General features: G+C 44.3%; 1 protein-coding gene across 6 annotated transcripts in view; it reads right to left on the bottom strand.

Annotated features, from left to right (window-relative positions):
- The window catches only part of TRPC5 (transient receptor potential cation channel subfamily C member 5), a 171756-nt gene that overhangs the window by 116348 nt on the left and 37119 nt on the right, over positions 1-18289 (bottom strand). For all 6 annotated transcript variants that reach the window (XM_080989756.1, XM_080989757.1, XM_080989759.1 and 3 more), the window contains one exon: positions 9059-9457. In XM_080989756.1, the coding sequence (XP_080845882.1) occupies positions 9059-9436 (378 nt within the window). In that variant the 5' untranslated portion in view covers positions 9437-9457. The remainder of the gene's footprint in view (positions 1-9058; positions 9458-18289) is intronic.

Here is an 18289-nt window from a genome sequence, read left to right as displayed (position 1 = left end):
GAGATCATCTTCTGAGGCCCTTCTTTGTGTGCCTCCTCCTTGAGGCCAGGAGGGTGGCAACATGAGAATGGGCCTTCTCTGCAGTGGCTCCCGATCTGAGGAATGCTCTCCCCAGGGAAGTTCGCCTGGCGCCTTCATTATACAGTGGTGCGAACCACAGGATGCGAACGGGATCTGTTCCGGAGCCCGTTCGCATCCTGAACAGAACGTAAGACACAACAGCGTGTCTGCGCGTGCGCAAGTTGGGTTTCGTCGCTTCCGTACATGCGCGTGACGTCATTCTGACTGCGCATGCGCGAGCAGTGAAACCTGGACGTAATGCACTCCATTACTTCCAGGTCGCTGTGGAGCGCAACCCCAAAATACTTATCCTGAAGCGTATTTATCCCGAGGTATGACTGTACACCTTTAGGCGCCAGGCAAAAGCGTTCCTTTTAAACCAGGCCTTTGGTTGATTTGATTGACATCCTATGCCCATTTAAAATGTGGGGTTTTTGGGGGGGTAGTTATTGGGTTGTTGTTTTTATTTTGATTATATATTTTGTGGTTTTATATTTTGATTTTGGTCTGTGAGACCTATGGGTATAGGTATACCCAGAGACCTCTGGGTATAGGGCGGTATAAATAAATGTATGTTACTTTCATAAACACATTTGTTTTTATGAAATCTTTACTCTAGTATATCCCCTACTCTCTTTTCTTTTCTTTTCTTTTCTTTTTTTGCATGCATTACTTGGCTGGAGAGCTGCATTGCAAAATTCAGATAGAGGTGGAGAAGGTGGAGAAGACTTGATGGCCACATTTGGCCATTGGGCCTGAGGTTCCTCGCCCCTGGCTGAGTAACTTACAGCAAAAACCTAAGGCCCCTGAAAGGGCATCCTAGCAGTCATGGGACAGAGTGGAGCTTCCTCTGTGCTCCCAGAGAAAGGAGTACACAAGCAGGCAGGTGGGTCTGCCCTTGCTAATCGCCCTGTTGTGGGAACGAATAACCTCTCTGCCACTTGCCGCTGCACCAGTAGAACCCAGAGAGCAGCAATAAGGAAAGGTGGAATACATGTCGGGGGAAGCTTTGGATTCAAATCCTCCCGTTTTCTTAACATTTTTTGACAATGGTTGTTGTTGGTGGTGGTGGTGGAATGCACCAGCCATGGAGATGGCATGCTTATTTTCCTTCTCATGAGGGGAGGATTTAAACGGCCAAAAATAATAATAAGAGAAATGTATTCCCCTCCTTCTCATGAGCTTGGCTTTTGCAGCTTGGCTCCATGTTAGCTTCTCCCTCTCTCAGGCTCTGCAAGGGTGAAGAAAGTGGACAGTGAGAAGTTTTTCTCCCTCTTGTAATACTAGAACTATCTCTTATGGGACTGAGTTCCATAGTTTAATTGGGCTCTGTGGCAAAGTCCTTTTTTAAAAATCCTTCTTGAATTTTTCAGTTTGTGAAGCTATCCCACATAACCCTGCAATACTTTACCTTGGTCCACAGCTGTGTGCTTTCACAGAGCCTGCAAGAGACGGCAATAATGATGAGCACCTACTGGGTGTGCAATCTGATTTTCCCTGCTACCAAGTCCTTGTTACCATACATGAGACCTCAGACAGGCTGCACTGTGAGGTAGAAAGGTGTTGCTTTTGATATGTAACCTACTTCAAGGTTGTTATGATGAACTGGCACATGTTTCCTTTGCTTGTTTTGGATTATTTACTACTATTATCAAAATGTCACACACCACAGATCCTGTTAATGAAAAAGAAACGTGCCTTCTGTGTTTAAATAAAGTTAATCCTTCAGTTCTTTGGCACAACAGTGAGCATGCTTCAGCTGATTCCAAGAAAGGAAACTGATAATTTGGGGGAAATGATGAGCAGGCTGATAGGTAGAAGGGTCAGAAATTGTCAAGCATCCATTTGAATCCCTAGTCATGTTGTGCTCATATAAGACACCCAATGGAACTTCTCCCACATTTTTAGTTCCATTTGCAGACCATGAAACTGGGGTGCATTTCGGCAACTGGGGAGCAGGATGTGGGGACTTACATACATAATAACATGCACTGACCTGAATGCAAACATTCCACAGATTATAGAATCCTTAGATCACATAAGTGTAGAGCTGGAAGAGACGGCAAAAGCCAAGTCCCTGCAATGCACGCAAACGCCTAGCAATGCAGAAACACAGCTAAAGCATCCCTGGCAGATGACCATCCAACCTCTGCTTAAAAACCTCCAAAGAGGTTTTTTATTATTAGTGAATAAATTTCCATAATGATCTTCATCAGAGGATCACAGGCCAGTTTACAATATAAAAACATGAAAATACATAATATAGAATGAGACACTCTTCTTTGGAAGGATCCATCGTTGGGGTTAGGGATGGAGAAATCTGTCAGCTCTGGTTCTCTCCATTTCTCATTTCCCACCTCCAATCTTAAGTTAACCTCCTTTTGCAATTTTAAAAAAAATCCTCATGAAAATTTGTCAGCATAACAGTATCAGTTTTGAGCAATACAGTGGTACCTCGGGTTACAGACGCTTCGGGTTACAGAAGCTTCAGGTTACAGACTCCGCTAACCCAGAAATAGTACCTCGGGTTAAGAACTTTGCTTCAGGATGAGAACAGAAATCGTGCTCCGGCGGCATGGCAGCAGCGGGAGGCCCCATTAGCTAAAGTGGTACCTCAGGTTAAGAACAGTTTCAGGTTAAGAATGGACCTCCAGAACGAATTAAGTTCTTAACCCGAGGTACCACTGTATACAAATAGTCTGCAAAGCAATCTTCCCTAATATATACATTTGTATGTTATTTTCATATATGCCTCTCTTTTTTTGCACAATAGTATGTATACTTTTGTACACATTGGTTGGTGTGAGAACTGCACCACAACATTCTGAGAGGTGTGAATTTTGAAGGATAGCTGTGTTTGAGTTCTCATATAGTTCGAGAAGTGTAAATTATATAGTTTCTCATTACAATGCAAACAAAATCCAAACAAAATCCACACTCCTAAGTGTGATGATGGCTGCTCAGGCAAAATGGATGCTGTGTCTCCTAGGCTTATCTTGCCAGTCTGATCAACACAGGGCTGGGGACAAATACTAGGTGGCTTCTGGGTGTCAGGAATATTGAATGATTTGGACAGTTTGACATTCACAAACTGTTCCCATTTGGAAGTGCCTAAGGGACACTGTGTTCCATAGGTTTAGACCTCAGATTTTAAATAACAGCAACAACAATGTTGCATACGGGGGGGGGGGGGGGATTTAAATTGTGAATGTGACTAATAGGTCTTTGGAGTCACATTATCATAGAGAGATAATGAGTGGTTTGGCTGTGACTCCTTTTCCAGCATTCAGTTATGTTGCAGGTTATTACCTAAAAGACCTAACATTGCTTCCCAGCTATGTTGTTCAATGCAGGAGCAGACTTGGGTAATCTCTCACAATATGGGACCCTATGCCCCAAATGGATCTTATTGATTATGTATCTTCTCAATTTTGCACCCCCTTGGCTTGATGCCCTAGGTGGGGGAACTGCCTGCACCACCCAAAATCCATCACTGCTCAGTGACATTGTGGCTTGCACCTTACTTGTCATCTGGCCTGAGGGCCCTCACTACATGGACATCATAATCTGCCTTATACCAAGTCATAGAATCTTACAATCATAGAGTTGGAAGGGACCCTGAGGATCATCTAGTCCAACTCCCTGCAATGTAGGAATATGCAGCTGTCCCATAAGGGCATCAAACCTTCAACCTTGGCATTATCAGAACCATGCTCTAACCAACTGAGCTACCAAGACCTTTGGTCCATCCATCTCACTATTGTCCACACTAACTGGCAGCTATTCCCAGAGTTTGAGGTACGGGTCATTCCCAGACCTACCAGAGATGTTAGGGATTAAACCTGGGAGATTCTGCATGCAAACAATTGTGTGTGTGTGTGTGCGTGCGCGTGTGTGTGCAAGCGCTTTCTTTCTTTCTTTCTTTCTTTCTTTCTTTCTTTCTTTCCTTCCTTCCTTCCTTTTCTTTCTTTCTTTCTTTCTTTCTCTCTCTCTCTCTCTCTCTCTCTCTCATTCTCAACCCATTTTCCAGTAATGTTGCCATCACTATACCTACCCAGGCAGTAGAACTGAATAGAAAGTAGTGGAAAATATGCAGGAGCCTTGATTAAGAGGGAGGATTGTCTGCAGGAGTTAGCAAACTTTTTCAGCAGGGGCCCCAGTCCACTGTCCCTCAGACATTGTGGGGGGCTGGACTATATTTTTTTTGGGGGGGGGGAATGAACGAATTCCTATGCCTTACAAATAACCCAGAGATGCATTTTAAATAAAAGTACACATTCTACTCATGTAAAAACACGCTGATTCCCAGACCGTCCACGGGATGGATTTAGAAGGTGATTGGGCCAGATCCAGCCCCCTGGCCTTAGTTTGCCTATCCATGGTCTACTGCAAGACAGCTGCTTAGGAACAAGCAGAGGGCAAAGGGGTGGAGCTAGTGCACTTGTTCAAGCCCTTCCCCTCCTTATGTGTTCACTTAAGCCCATTATGGGCAGAAGAGTGGGGCTATTTTAGAATCATAGAATCAAATAATTTTAGAGCTGGGAGGGATCCAAGGGGTCATCTAATACAACTCCCTGCAGTGCTAGAATCGTGATGACATTTCACATTTCACAATTTTAGTTTGAATTTTGAATGTAAATTCTCATAATGAAAAATTTATTGGCATCTCTTGGTGGTTCTGGCACACAACCAATATGAAATCTCCTAAGGTTGCAATCCCACTTACCTGCAGAGAGTAAGCCTCCTCAAATTCAACAGGTTTTAATTGTGAGTGGGCATGGCTAGGATTGAAGTCTTACGTTGTCAGTTATCAAATAATAAGCAGCATTGCAATGTGACAAAATAAGGCTGCATATCAGTTTCTAAATATTGTTAGTTATAGTAAAAATATAGTCATCTACTAAACACAGTTGCATGACAGCCACCCAATATTGTTAATTACTAACTACCATTGCACATCAGTTAGTAAATGCTACCAAATACTAAAATAGCATGTGCAACATTTACCGGATATGTGCAGATGCAAATGCATATTAGCAATTAAGTACTAATATTCAAATACTGAAATCCAAACTTTTTTATATATTAAAAAAAGATTTAAGAGAATAATGATCACTGCAATCCTATCCATACTTGCCTGGAAGCAATCCCCACTGAACTCAGTGGAACTAACTTCTGAGCAGACACATAATCAATTGTTCAGCAAACCACTTAAAAATTTGTTCATGTGCTTGAACACATGGAAATGGCAAACAAAAGCACCTATGTTTAAATTCGAAGTCAGTAAATGGGTTAAGTTGCCTGCATTCTCCCGCTGACTATCCTATCTTGTTGATTTTAGTGAGGTCTCCATTCAACTAACTTAGTCTGTATTTAGGAGAAAGATCACAGTATTGTACATCCAAGTTGTAAGCTACAACATAGCTTCCATGTAGCCACATCTGCCCTTGAATTTTTAAACCATAGTAACTAGGTATGCATTATGCACATACAGGATGAGTTATACTTTAAGGGGAGACCCTTGAGCAAGCCTTTACATTATTTTAAAAAACTGTTGCTTCTCTAATTTGCTGGTGCAGGGAAGACTCCTGTGGTCCTCCAACTCCCATCAGAGCCAGCCAGCACAGCCAGCTGTCAGGGATGATAGGGTAGTAGTCCACCAACATCTGAGCAGCTACAGGGTCCCCATCCTTATCCGAGGGCATGTCCATACTTCTGCTTGTCCCTTGCCTAGACAGCACAGGTCCAGGCAGTTTTCCACTTGTCCCATGCTGTCTAGGAACAGGTCTGAGCAGTTTGCCTTTGCCTCACTGCTTTCCCCTGGAAAGCCCACTTTTTAGCACTAAATCAGAGCAAATGGCAATCCGCAGGAAACCCAATTGCTGTTGGTTCCAATGCAGTGTTAAACCATGGGTTTTCCAAGGGGAAAGCGGCAGGGCAAATGAAAGAGTGGATGAGTCCCTAGTGAATGTGTTCTGACACATATTTCTAGGTTCCTTCCTTCCTTCCTTCCTTCCTTCCTTCCTTCCTTCCTTCCTTGCTGTCTGTTGTCAAGACTGATTTGGGTTCAATGTTGTTATAGATTTAAGGGTTAAAAGGGTAAAGGGACCCCTGACCATTAGGTCCAGTAGTGGCTGACTCTGGGGTTGCGGCGCTCATCTCGCTTTATTGGCCGAGGGAGCCGGCGTACAGCTTCTGGGTCATGTGGCCAGCAAACCAGAGCAGCGCATGGGAACGTAATTTACCTTCCCGCCAGAGCGGTACCTATTTATCTACTTGCACTTTGACGTGCTTTCGAACTGCTAGGTTGGCAGGAGCAGGGACCGAGCAATGGGAGCTCACCCTGTCGCAGGGATTCAAACCGCCGATCTTCTGATTGGCAAGCCCTAGGCTCTGGGACTCCCCTAAATCCTAGAAATTAATAAATTCTAGAATTCTGTTTATTTGGGATATGAAGGGAGAATGCAAGCTGAAGAGGAAGTCCTGGGCTAGCTTATGCAAAACAACCTGGCTGAGCCAGGACCATCAAAGAACAATAGAGGGTCATTCAAAGTACAAGAGAACCCCCTCCCCCCTGCCCCGAGGTGTGAACAGAGACAGGGGTTTGAAAGGTTGCCAGGGAGGTGCTTGAGGGAGTCTGGGAACAAAGGATTTCTAGGTGGAAGGAGGAGGAGTAGGAAGAGCTGAGATTCATCTTGGGCAGGTTGGCTGAAGGCTGCTTGCACTGCTGTGGGGTGCAAGCCATGCTGTAAGATCTGGACTCCCTCCATGCTAACTGAAGGTGTAAATAGATGAATAAACCATATTCCTTAAAGCTGCAACAGTCTCTGCAGTGTCTTCCATTCTCCAAAGGGTCACAGACCCCGTGTGGGTGCCTGGGAACCCATGGGTTCATGCCACCGCTCAACATAGAGAAGGGCAGGCACCCAACTTTTGTAACAATTTCAAGAGACTTAAACATGCTTCAGTCCATTTGCTTGTTCACATTTGTATGCCAGACTCCCCCCGACCCCCGCTGCAATTGCCTAGTTGTTGCAAGGAATCCTGATTTCTTCCCTGAAGGAAGTTATTCTGTGGTGAGGAAATGGCAGCTTTTCAGCACTTAAAATGATGAGGAAATGCATTTCTCCCCAGGGCTGGCTCAAGGTATTTTGCTATCTAGCTGAGGAAAAAGTTCACTGCACACACACCATTGTTGTAGTAAACTGGTAGGGTAGAGAGTGGGGGGAAGGAAATCAAGCAGCATATAAAGGAATGGATCTTAAAAGCTTATGTGTTACTTACTAAAGCACATCTTCCTGCTCTGCTTTTGTAAAACAGTGCATTAAATATTTATGCATATCCATTTCCCCTACAAATACTACCTTTCAACAGTAAGTTGGATGATATGCAACAGAATTGTAATTCAACTGGAAAAATAAAGCATTGTTATCTTCTTCTTTTAAAAATGTGAAGCCTAAATAAATGTGCCTCTTTCTTTGGCTCTGCTTTTGTGCCAATTGTCTGGCATTAAAAAATGTAGCAGGAGACAGTTTCCTTCCTACTTACGTCCATGCCAGGAAAAGGCCTAACTTTCTGCAAGGCCGGCTGCTGGCACAGAGGCATGGTCTATAGGAGAAGAGATAGCCCTAAGCCTGGGGAAGAGTTTTCTTCTCACATATGTACTGCATTGTGAACAGTATTATTACTACCCAATCAAGGGATTTGACACTGCAGTCTTAAAACATGGGTCTGAATGGTTTCCTTTCCTTTAAAAACGTTTTTATTGGTTTTCCACTTGCCTCGTGCTCTCCAGGCACTGGTCTGAGTGGTTTTCTGTTTGCCCTGCAACTTTCCCTGAGAAAACCTGCTCTTTAGCCCTGAATTGGAGCAAACATCAGTCCACTGAAAACCTGATAGATGTTTACTCCAGCTCAGAGGTAAAGAGAAGGTTTCCCAATGGGAAAGCGGTGGGACAAGCAAAAGTCTGGGTGAGCCCTTAGGCAGCAAATACTAGGATGCTAAATTCCACTCTACTGTATGGGGGAGGGACGCAGCTCAGTGGTAGACATCAGCACTGCATGAAGAAGGTTCCAAGTTCTTTGTGTATAGCACCTCCATAAGAAAACTTTTGAGAAGCACTTTCAAAGTGCTGTGTGAGATATTGCTTTGAAATGGACTTTGCAAGGCCCAGCAGTTGGGAGATAGTCCAGCCTTGCTGAGCCCATTTTCAAAGCACTATCTTGCAGTGCCTCTGCAAGATCTGTTTCAGCTGAGCCACCTTCATGCTTCCTGTGCAATCTGCTACTGTATATGATATTAAATGAAGGGCAGGTGGGTGTGTCTTGGCCTAAATGGGGAGGGGGCTTGAAGGCCTGATTTGGTCCATGGTCCACCTGTGGCCTAAGAAGAGTGTGATTCCACACACACACCCCACATAAAATTCTATAGCTATCCTTTTTACATGACATCAGGAAAACCATCCCAGCTGTTGAACACTCCAGAAGCAGCCTCCCATGCTCCTCATTTGCTTTCACCTGGAAATGCTGTATCTGCAATACCTGAGAGCTGGACAGCTTTATTTCACGTTAAAAGGAAGTACAGGAAGCCAGATAAATGCTTCACTAAAGGAAGAAAGTTAAAAGGAGATCCCTCAGCTTCAAGCCCTACATCCTTAAATCTTTCATAAATTTAACCTCTCTCTACCTGGATTTTGGGACAATTTCTTTTTCCCCTCCCTCAAGAATAGTTGAAAACGGCTTGACTCAAAATATCCAGTGCCTATCCTAAATTCACTTAAATTAAGTAGAAACAACTGCCTTAACGTTTGGGGAGAATTTCTCTCTCCACTCCAATAAAGCTGCAGAAAATTAAGGCTCCATTTTTACAAAGGAACAATATTTTCAGAAAACTGGTGTGATGGGTCTTGGCCCAGTCCTCATAGAATTATCTTAGGATTCTCCCCCATTCAATTTAGACAAACAATTGTACACAGCATTTCTTTTCATTTTTGACATACCTGTTTCTCCCCACTTGGCTTTCTATAGTTCAGAAGAAGCTCCACAGCCCCCACCACTTCTTTCCTTATTGCATACAAGAGAGCATCACCCACGTAGACACTGTGGCTCAGTAGCATCTCCATAATCTCCAGGTTTTCATTCTCTATGGCTATTAAAAGGGCACTGCGTCCAAGAGGGTCCATGCAGTTAATGTTGATGTTGTAGTAGATTTCAGCCTCCTCCAAGGCATGCTTCACACTGGCATAGTCCCCCTTTTCCACAGCACTGAGGTAGGCCTTCTCCTCCAATGACAGTTCTGCTTCTGCCCGCACAATCTGCAAGGGGATCCGGTCTCTGTAGGGCGAGTAGTTCACCTTTTTGTAGTACAGCTGAGCCATTGTTCATAACAACTGGGTGACCTGAATGGGGGGAGGGGGGAGAAAGAGAGCAGTTCTTTCAGATGGAGCTACAAAATTTGTTACTTATTTTGTGCAGGAACAAAGAGATCAGCATTATATTGAGTCAGACAATTGGTCCATCTAGTTCCATATCACCCACACCTACCAGCCCTACCTAGAGATGTCAGGAATTGAATATGGAACCTTCTGCATGCACATCAGATGCTTTACCACTGAGCTACAACTCATCACAAAGTCCTTGGTGTGTTTGTGTCCCATACTGCACATTCACCCCCGTGATTTGCAGTGGAGGGGGAGAGGGGAGGTTCTTCGGGTATACAACTAATAATTCTGAGCCAGTGTGGTACATTGTTTGAAGCAAGGGTGGCAAATCTGTGGCCCCCTAAAAATTGTTGGACCTCAAGTCCCATCAGCCCCCGACTAGCATGGCCAATGGTCAGGGATGATGAGAGATGAATTCCAACAGCATTAGAGAGTTACAGGTTTCCCTTCCCTGGGCTAGAGTTTGGGGTATCACTTGGGGAAACCCAAGTTAAAATTCCTGCTCAGCCACAAAACTAATGGCCATATGATTGGCCATAGTTGGCCATAGTAAGTCAGCACGTTGGTACATATACCCCAGTGCCGCCAACTTTGACTGGCAGCACTCCCCAAGATCTCAGGTAAAAGTCAAATGCAAGGCACTGAATCTGGAACCCTCTATGTGGCTAACTACTGTGACCCACCAGACCTGGCTGGACTCCAGTCTCCATCAGCCACAGCGTGGAACAAGGTTCAGGGAGAATGGGAGCCATAGCCCCACGACAACATTTGGAGGTCTACAAGCTAGCCACCCCTGCTCCATGTGCACAGCATGCGCCCTGCCACTGAGCTATGGGGCCATGCATAAACACCAACATGATATGATTAACATTATATTAACATAGACACTTATGTAACTATTCTAGCTGTTCCAGGAACCAGGTGGATGGTGATGATGATGATTTAATAAGTCAAAAGCAGTAGTCAAAACCAGGCTCAGTAGCTTATTGGCAGTTGGTTTCTACATGAAAACAGCCCTGCCCTACTCCCAGAGGTACAATTCACTCTTGATGGAATGTCATCAAATCCCATTGCTTTTGGGTGACAGGCTCCTTTCTATTCAAAGTGCACGGTAGCAAGAAGACCCCCTGTGCTAGCCATCCCAGGATCCACAGGACTGTTGATTCTAGAGATGACTAATGTAGAGCCCTGATCCAATCTGGCACATTATTTGCTCAGAACAATTCAAGTGAGCACGACTTTGCAGTCAGAGTGCTGCAGATTCCTACTCCCATGTCGAGTGTAATGTGGGTAAATTGTGCATAAGCCAGGTGCCTCTTGTTTTAGAGCAGCTGGGGCAGATCCTCCTCCTGAGCAAGCCAGATACAGGTGTAAGGTGGCTAATGGGCACTAATGACTTCAAGGTTCCATGTTCTAGCACAGTCCGCATCTAATGAGCAAACGTTTCTTCTGTTACTTTTTCCCAGAAGAACCGGATCTGACTTTTCCCCAGTGTGCTCTGTGTGACCTTGCAATCATTTTATTTGCATTCTGACACGTTTAATTATTTTTAGTGCAACCTTCTCTCTTTTCTCAATTTATAAATAAACCTGAAGATGGCTTGAGTATACAAAAAAAAAAAGGAAAAGGAAAAGCTTCACTGGCTCCCCATGGTCTCCCTACCGAAATAAGCTCTTCCCTTGAGCAAAAAGCTGAAAATTGAATTTCAATTCTTAGTATCCATTAGGTCGCCTGGGGAATTAAAGGTCCCCAACCAACAAGCAAGATAGTCTGTACAATGGAAGGAAGACAGGTGGAGGAATCATTACCTCCAGGGAGTATTGAGTTAAGTCCTTAAGTACCATAGTTATTTCCTTTAAGTTGTGGCCAAGCCAAATGGGCTATCATAGATCCTTCTAAACAAATCCAGCTGTGGCAAAGCAGAATTGCTCTTTGCTGGTGCCCTTGGAATAAGCTTTCTCATTTTTGTTTTCCACTAGGTGGTAAGATGAGTGTTTGCGGGAAGCAAATGACAGAGGAAAAATGGCTCTAGGGACATTGGAGTTGACACCACTCTCTCACATTCATGCCACCAATGAGATCATTGTCACCAGTCAACACCTGACATCAGATTAGTGTTCCATGTTATCACAATCCTGCGCTGCATAGATAGTTGCTGCAGAGCCAGTCCAATTCCTGAAGAAATAAACTGCCATTTCAGGCTGGGCATGAGATGGCCATAAGCTCTACTTTGCAGACAGTCCTCTATTTCAGGAATGTGGCTGGGGGCTCCCCTGTTTGGCCCTCAAAACACTCCCCAGACCACACCCCTCACCATCTGAGGTCTGTGCTCTCCTTAAGTGCAGTTGCCTGACTGGAAAGTGTCACTGAACTGTGATAATGCCTCTTGCTTGCCCAGATGCAAGATGCAGAGATGGGAGTGTGTGTTCCATGTGTGTGCATGTGTAGGAAACACTGACTTTCACATGACTGCAACGTATACCCAAAGGTAATACCCTTAGGATGAAAAAGGTAGGGGTTGACATATTTCAAACAGTGAAAATCCAGGCAGAAAAATTGTTGAGCTTTTTGGGCAACATTGCAAACAAATGCTGTTTTTAAGCTATTTTGGTGGGGGAAATGGCATTGCTAACATAGGCTGCCATACATCTGGATTTTCCTAGACTTTCCCCAATTTTCCACCCAGACACTTCTGCTGACTGCAGTATTCCAGATGTATCCAGGAAAATTTGGACGTATGGCAACCCTAGAAAAAGGTCCTCTTGCCTTGCTCTATATCAGCATTTCCCAAACTTGGGTCTCCAGCTGTTTGGGGGCTACAGTTGCCCTCAACTCTGACCACTGGTCCTGCTAGCTAGGGATGATGGAAGTTGTAGTCCAAAAACAACTGAAGTCCCAAGTTTGGGAAAGTGTGTCCTTCCTCAAAGAGGGCACATGTTGCGGTGAGACCTGGAGACTGACCTCCTGTGTTGTGGGTGGGTATACAGTGGACGCTCGGGTTGTGAATGTGATCCGTTCGGGATGCATGTTCGCAACCCGCAGCATTCACAACCCGCATCTGTGCGTCTGTGCACACACAGGTTGCGATTTGGCGCTTGTGCAAAGTGCAATTTAGCGCTTCTGCGCATGCGCGACTGCTGAAACCCGGAAGTAACCCATTCCGGTACTTCCGGGTTTCGGCGGTCTGCAACCTGAAAAAGTGCAACCTGAAGCAGCTGTAACCCAAGGTATGACTGCATTGGACAAGCCACAACACCCAATTGGTAGGTCCCTCATTGCTGGGCTTAATCTGGCTAATGGGGTGCTGTCTAAATGGTTCGAGCGACCAATATATGCCTATGCACATGACCCAGAGCTTCCTTTTTTGGCTCGTGCATCGGAACACCCGCCCACCTCTCCCTATATTTAGGTTCTTTTGCGATTGACCTTGCTATGCCGTCGTGTGTCGTCTGTCATTGGGACAGGGGCATGGCAGGAATTTTCCCCACTTGGCTGATTGGCTCTGTTGCCATTTGGGTTTCGCCTGCCACGTAGCAATTCGTCACAACTTGTAAGGTTGCGGATAGGCACTGGTTCAGGTGACAGGGATGGAAGAATGCTCTCACCAACCCTATGTGAAGGGTATTCCGTTAAAGGAATCCACGGACTCAACTTGGTTTGGTCAACCCCCGAGAGGGAGTTGTGCCTGTGCCTGAGTCCAGGAGAACATCTGGGGAGTGGACATAGTCCATTCCTGGGCTTTCTGCCTACCTCAGGTGTTCACCCTTGGCTGACCTATGACAGAGTTCTGGGTCAGCACTACCTGTCAGGGTGCAGGGAGGTAGTCAAACCAGAGCCTATGAAACCACAAACTTTCTGTAATCAATAACGTTGTGGCCTAAATTCTGCCAAAAACCAAAACTAAAATTTGAGTCAAATGTATCTTTATTTAGGGGGGAAGTCTCTGGGTCTGAACACGCAAACTCTTCTCAATATTAAGGAGCCCTGTAATAGACAGGCTGCCTGGTCCAACCCTGTTAACAGATGGAATGGGAAATGAAACTGAACTAAAGCAACAGCTTCTCCCCATGAAGCACAATAACTAAACTGCATAGTGTTGCAGAACACACACACACACACACACACACACACACTTCCTGCAAGAGATACTCGATATAATAACTTCATTCATTCATTTCATTAATTTATACACCACTTGATTGTAAAAACAAGCAAACAAACCTCAAAGCAGTTTACAAAAAGAAATAACAATTAACAACCCTACTTTTTAAAGATACAAAAGTTGAAATACTGAAACAGATTAAAATTACCACAATCATAAAAGGATATCATGTCGAGGTTCAACTCGAATGCCGCTGGAGATACATGAACCTCCCAAAGTCTGAACTCAAAGGGGTGAGCTTTTGTTCTCGCAAAAAGCTCAACAACTTTGTGCCATCTCCCCCCATTTTCTTAAATTTGAGTCCCCCAAAATAGGGGGCATCTTACACACAGAAAGGTATAGTACTTGCTATAAGTTCATAAGAGGCAGATGCAGCCTTCCCCCTGAGGCAGTCATCAGTGAATCTCAACCATAGGGCAGACAATATCAAAGGGCATATTGGCCCAGGTGGCACAGCAAAAAAGACAAGCCTCATGCAAGTAAAAGCAAACTCACACACCAGGGGCAGATTTAGGACTGTGTGAGCATGCACTGGGTGCAGTCCAGTAAGCAAGGCACTGGGCTCTGGGAAGGAGGTATGAGGCTCTGGTTGGGTATGAAAGAGCCCTCCTGTTTCCTTTCCAAAGCCTAGTTAGCACTTTCCCATGCTGCTTTGGGAAGGCAGCATGAGGGGTGGGGGATGGGGCAAATTTTGGGCTCGGACAGGACGCCATAGTACCCAAGTCTGCCACTGCACACTCACATACATGTGGTCTGGCCCAATTGATCTAGAAGGGCAAATGCTTTCTGGCCAAACAGTGGTGGTGGTAACTGATGGCTTTAAATAATAGTCAGACAAATCTATGGAGCAAGGTAGGTCTAGCAGTAAGAAGACAGAGCCTCCAGATAGCGTATCTCTGAATGTCAGATGTTAACCACATTCAGGTGAGCTTTCCTGACTGGCCACTTCTGTAGATAATCAATGCCTATGATCTGATTTGATGGGGCTCTTCTTTTCTCCTTAAATCCACAAAAGCAGCACTGCTTACATTCTTGCTTAACTAGAAGCACTTGAGGAGTCTCACTGAATCGGAAGGGGCACAATTTGTCCAATGAATTTCTTTGCTGTGAATTATTCATTCATCTCTGCAAAATAGCCTGCGGCTGCTCTCTCTCTCTCTCTCTCTCTCTCCTGCGAGTAGCTGATGCTAGGTGGAAACAGTCACATGCAATGTCCAAGATACTCTCACATTAAGGAACTTATGCAAGCTGCTCGTTGACTCTTACGTAGCTGATCAGAAATGGCTGCTCTAGACTAGACAATGAGGGATTTGCAGACAGACATTTTAATCTAATTTCAGCCTTCATCTAAAATATTCGTGTAAGGAGTAAGCATCTTACACAATGCTGTAGATACAGACTCTGGGTCATACTCCTAATTCTTTTAACTTAAGTGAACACCATCATGTTGAAAGGAGAATAATGATGAACTTGATCTGTGGATGTCATTTGACTATTGGAAATTAAGAGGCATCATCCCCTCTTCATCATTACCCTAAAATCCAGGCATGCAACCAAAGTGGCTTAAAACTATTCAAATTGTCAAACAAATAAATCCAGAAAGAAAAATGGTACTCAGAAGCTTTACAATAAAGGGGTGGGGGGACCAACAGTGAAAAGATCCATATAGTAAGATTATCTCAATTTCTCTCTGTTGTATGCCCAGTGGATGCATTCTCCTTGCTGAATTTAATTGGGTTGCATCTACATATTTCATAGGTTGCATTTCTGAGTTTCTTAAAATATATGCACTCTGGCCCACATCTCCATGTTAATGCCAGCATGCATTTATACCACCCAGGGCTTCAAGCCACAGAGGGCCCAGAATTTGAAACATGCCATTCTTTCTTTCATCAGTTCTGCATCTTCCAACATTCAGCTCCATCAGATGTCCACAAGTTCCAGAGTCATGAAAGAGGGAGAAAAAAACTTTTCTCTAAACACCTTCTCCAAGCCATGCACAATCTTACAAACTTCTATTATGTTACCTCTTACTTGTATTTTCTCTAAACAAAAACAAAAAAAATCAAATGCTTCTACTTTCTTCATAGGGGAGTCACTCCACCCTCTTGATCATTCTTAAAAAGCTTTTTAAAAGATTTACGATTCTTAAAATAAAAAATAACTGTGTAACCAGAGCTTATATGTTGATTTTATTTAGGATATATTAAGCCAAATAAATACAAAGGTGTTAAAGACCGTTAGGAGCAAGTGCTACCCCCCCAACACTTGCTGCAAATTATTCTATGGACTCTCTCACTTGTTGTAATTATGCTTTTAAAACCCTTTCCCCTGCAATTGCTATCTTCCTGCAAGCCACATTTGATGCTTCTAGTATAAATCTTGAAAAGGAAATTTCAAGAAATAAATAAACCCAAATTATGCAGCTTATGAAATTGCCTTGATTGTAGTGGTACATATTGAACCACAGCCTAGTGAATTTTTACACAGAATGTGGTTACTGTATTCTTATTTATTTCAAGAAACGGATGGTTTTTTGTTTTTTTACAGTAGCATCCTGTGTGATAGGGAGGAGGCAAAGAACTGCCCTCCGGACACTGGCATTGCTGCAGCTTTCTTGGATTGGGCTGAGACAATGCAGGGAGGTGGTAAGGTTTGGAATGCGCAAGCATACCAGCAGAGCCAATGCAGCACTCCAAGTTGATGTGCCTGTGCACCCCAACCTCACAAATGTCCTCCCCTGCTCCAGCCCAGTCCAGGTAAGCAGCAGCAATGCCAGTTGCAGGAGGCCTCATAGCTTCGTCCCACAAGATAGATGTGGAAAAGATTCATTGAAGGATGAAAGCTTGAAAAACTCTTCTGTAAAGCATAGGTGGGGGAGTGTATATTGGGATCTATTGGTAGGTCCCTGGGTGATTTGCAATAGAGCTACAAAGGTTCCCTACTTTAGTAGTTAAAGAATAGTATGTTAATTTGGTTTATTTTCTGGGATGGTTGACCTTTTGCTAATCATTTCTCTCTCTCGGATTCAGTGTTCCTCATTTGTAAAGTAAGAGTATTAATGGCATGCCTTTGTTCAGCTCTGCTGCTTAATTTTAGAGCTGTGCGTTAGGACTCTTGATCCGTAGTAATTCAGATGTAGATTTGCACTTCTATATGCAAGTTCTCAGTGTGTGGCTCATGGGGTGCAAGTGGAAATTGACTCCTCTGCAAGACATCAATTGAATCTGTGCCAACCCCCTGCAGCCACTATTTTTCACCTTGCCATGGTTAGTGAACCTCAGTGCTTACTTTAAAGCATTAAGATTTTGCACTGATTATTAGATTTTTATACAAAGAACCATGGGCGTAGCCAAGGGAGGGAGCAGGGAGGGGCAGCTCCCCCCCAAAATAAAAATAAAAATACATAGCTAACTAAGATTCTGCTCCTCCCCCAAGAAATGTCCTTACAAAAGGCCTGCCCCTCTAACAAACATCCTGGCTACACCCATGGAAAGAACATAAGATGAGTTTGCTGAAGCAAGACTCAAGCAAAGTACCCTCCTCTCCTGCAGTTTCCAGCAGCTGGTATTCAGAAGCATTAACGAATCCAATGGCAGAGGCAGAGCACAGCCATCGTGGCTAGTAGCCATCAATAGCCTCATCCTCCGTGAATATGTCCAATCCTCTTTTAAAGCCATCCAAATTTGTGTCCATCACTGCTTCCTGTGGGTGTGAGCTCTGAGTTACGTGCTGTGTGAAGGACTGTCAGGGACAGCGCAGAGGAGGAATGGTGGAGACAGCCTCCCCAGCCTGACCCTTCCAGGGAAGAGGAAGAGGAAGACAGTATAGATTTGCAACAGGGGTTTGAGGGAGGTGGCAGCTCAGAGGCAGAGGAGGGGGAAGGTTGGGAAATCATGGGAGAGCCAGAGCAGCTGGCAGAAGCGTTGTCATTAGAAAGCATTTCAGACCCTCCATCTCCCGGAACCCAACAAGCCTCAAAAGTAGGAGAGCAAAGAGCTCAAAGACAGAGGGCACGTAGCAGCACCTATAGAGGAGATGATGAGAATGAGGAAGTGGGAGAGACGAGGGGTGGAGATTCACTTGGGACAATGCCATTATCCAAGAGGCTGGGTTCTATAGCCTCTCTCTGTAAAGTTTGAAATAAAGAAGGACTGTAGGAAATTTTTTCTTGCCTTTACACTTTCCTGGTCAACCAGCCGGGAGCCACTGACAGCACCCTGACAAGGACCTTCTTTTATCTTAACAATATTCAGCTTCATTCAACATTCACAAGTTCTAGAGATATGAGAGAGTACTTCTCCATCCACTTTCTCTGTGTCAGACACAATTTCATAAATTTATAGCATGTCACCTCTTAATCGCCTTTTCTCTAAAGCAAAATAACCTCAACGCTGCAACCTTTCCTCATAGGAGAGTCTCTGCATCCTTTTAATCAGTTTGGTTGCCTTTTTCTGGATCTTTTCCAACTGCACAATATCCTTATTGAAGTGAGGCAACCAGAACTGCACACACTATTCCAAAAGTGGAAGTCCACAAGCAGAATCCAAGCACTCTGCCCACTGCCTTCAACAATGAAGTGAAGGCAGAACATATACCTCACCTCCTACCTCCAAAATATGTCATGA

The sequence above is a fragment of the Podarcis pityusensis genome (genome assembly GCF_964106645.2).
Source record: "Podarcis pityusensis genome assembly, chromosome: Z".
Taxonomy (NCBI): Eukaryota; Metazoa; Chordata; class Lepidosauria; order Squamata; family Lacertidae; genus Podarcis; species Podarcis pityusensis.
Note: the sequence above shows the minus strand (reverse complement) of the source record. Positions and strands in the feature narration are given on the sequence as shown.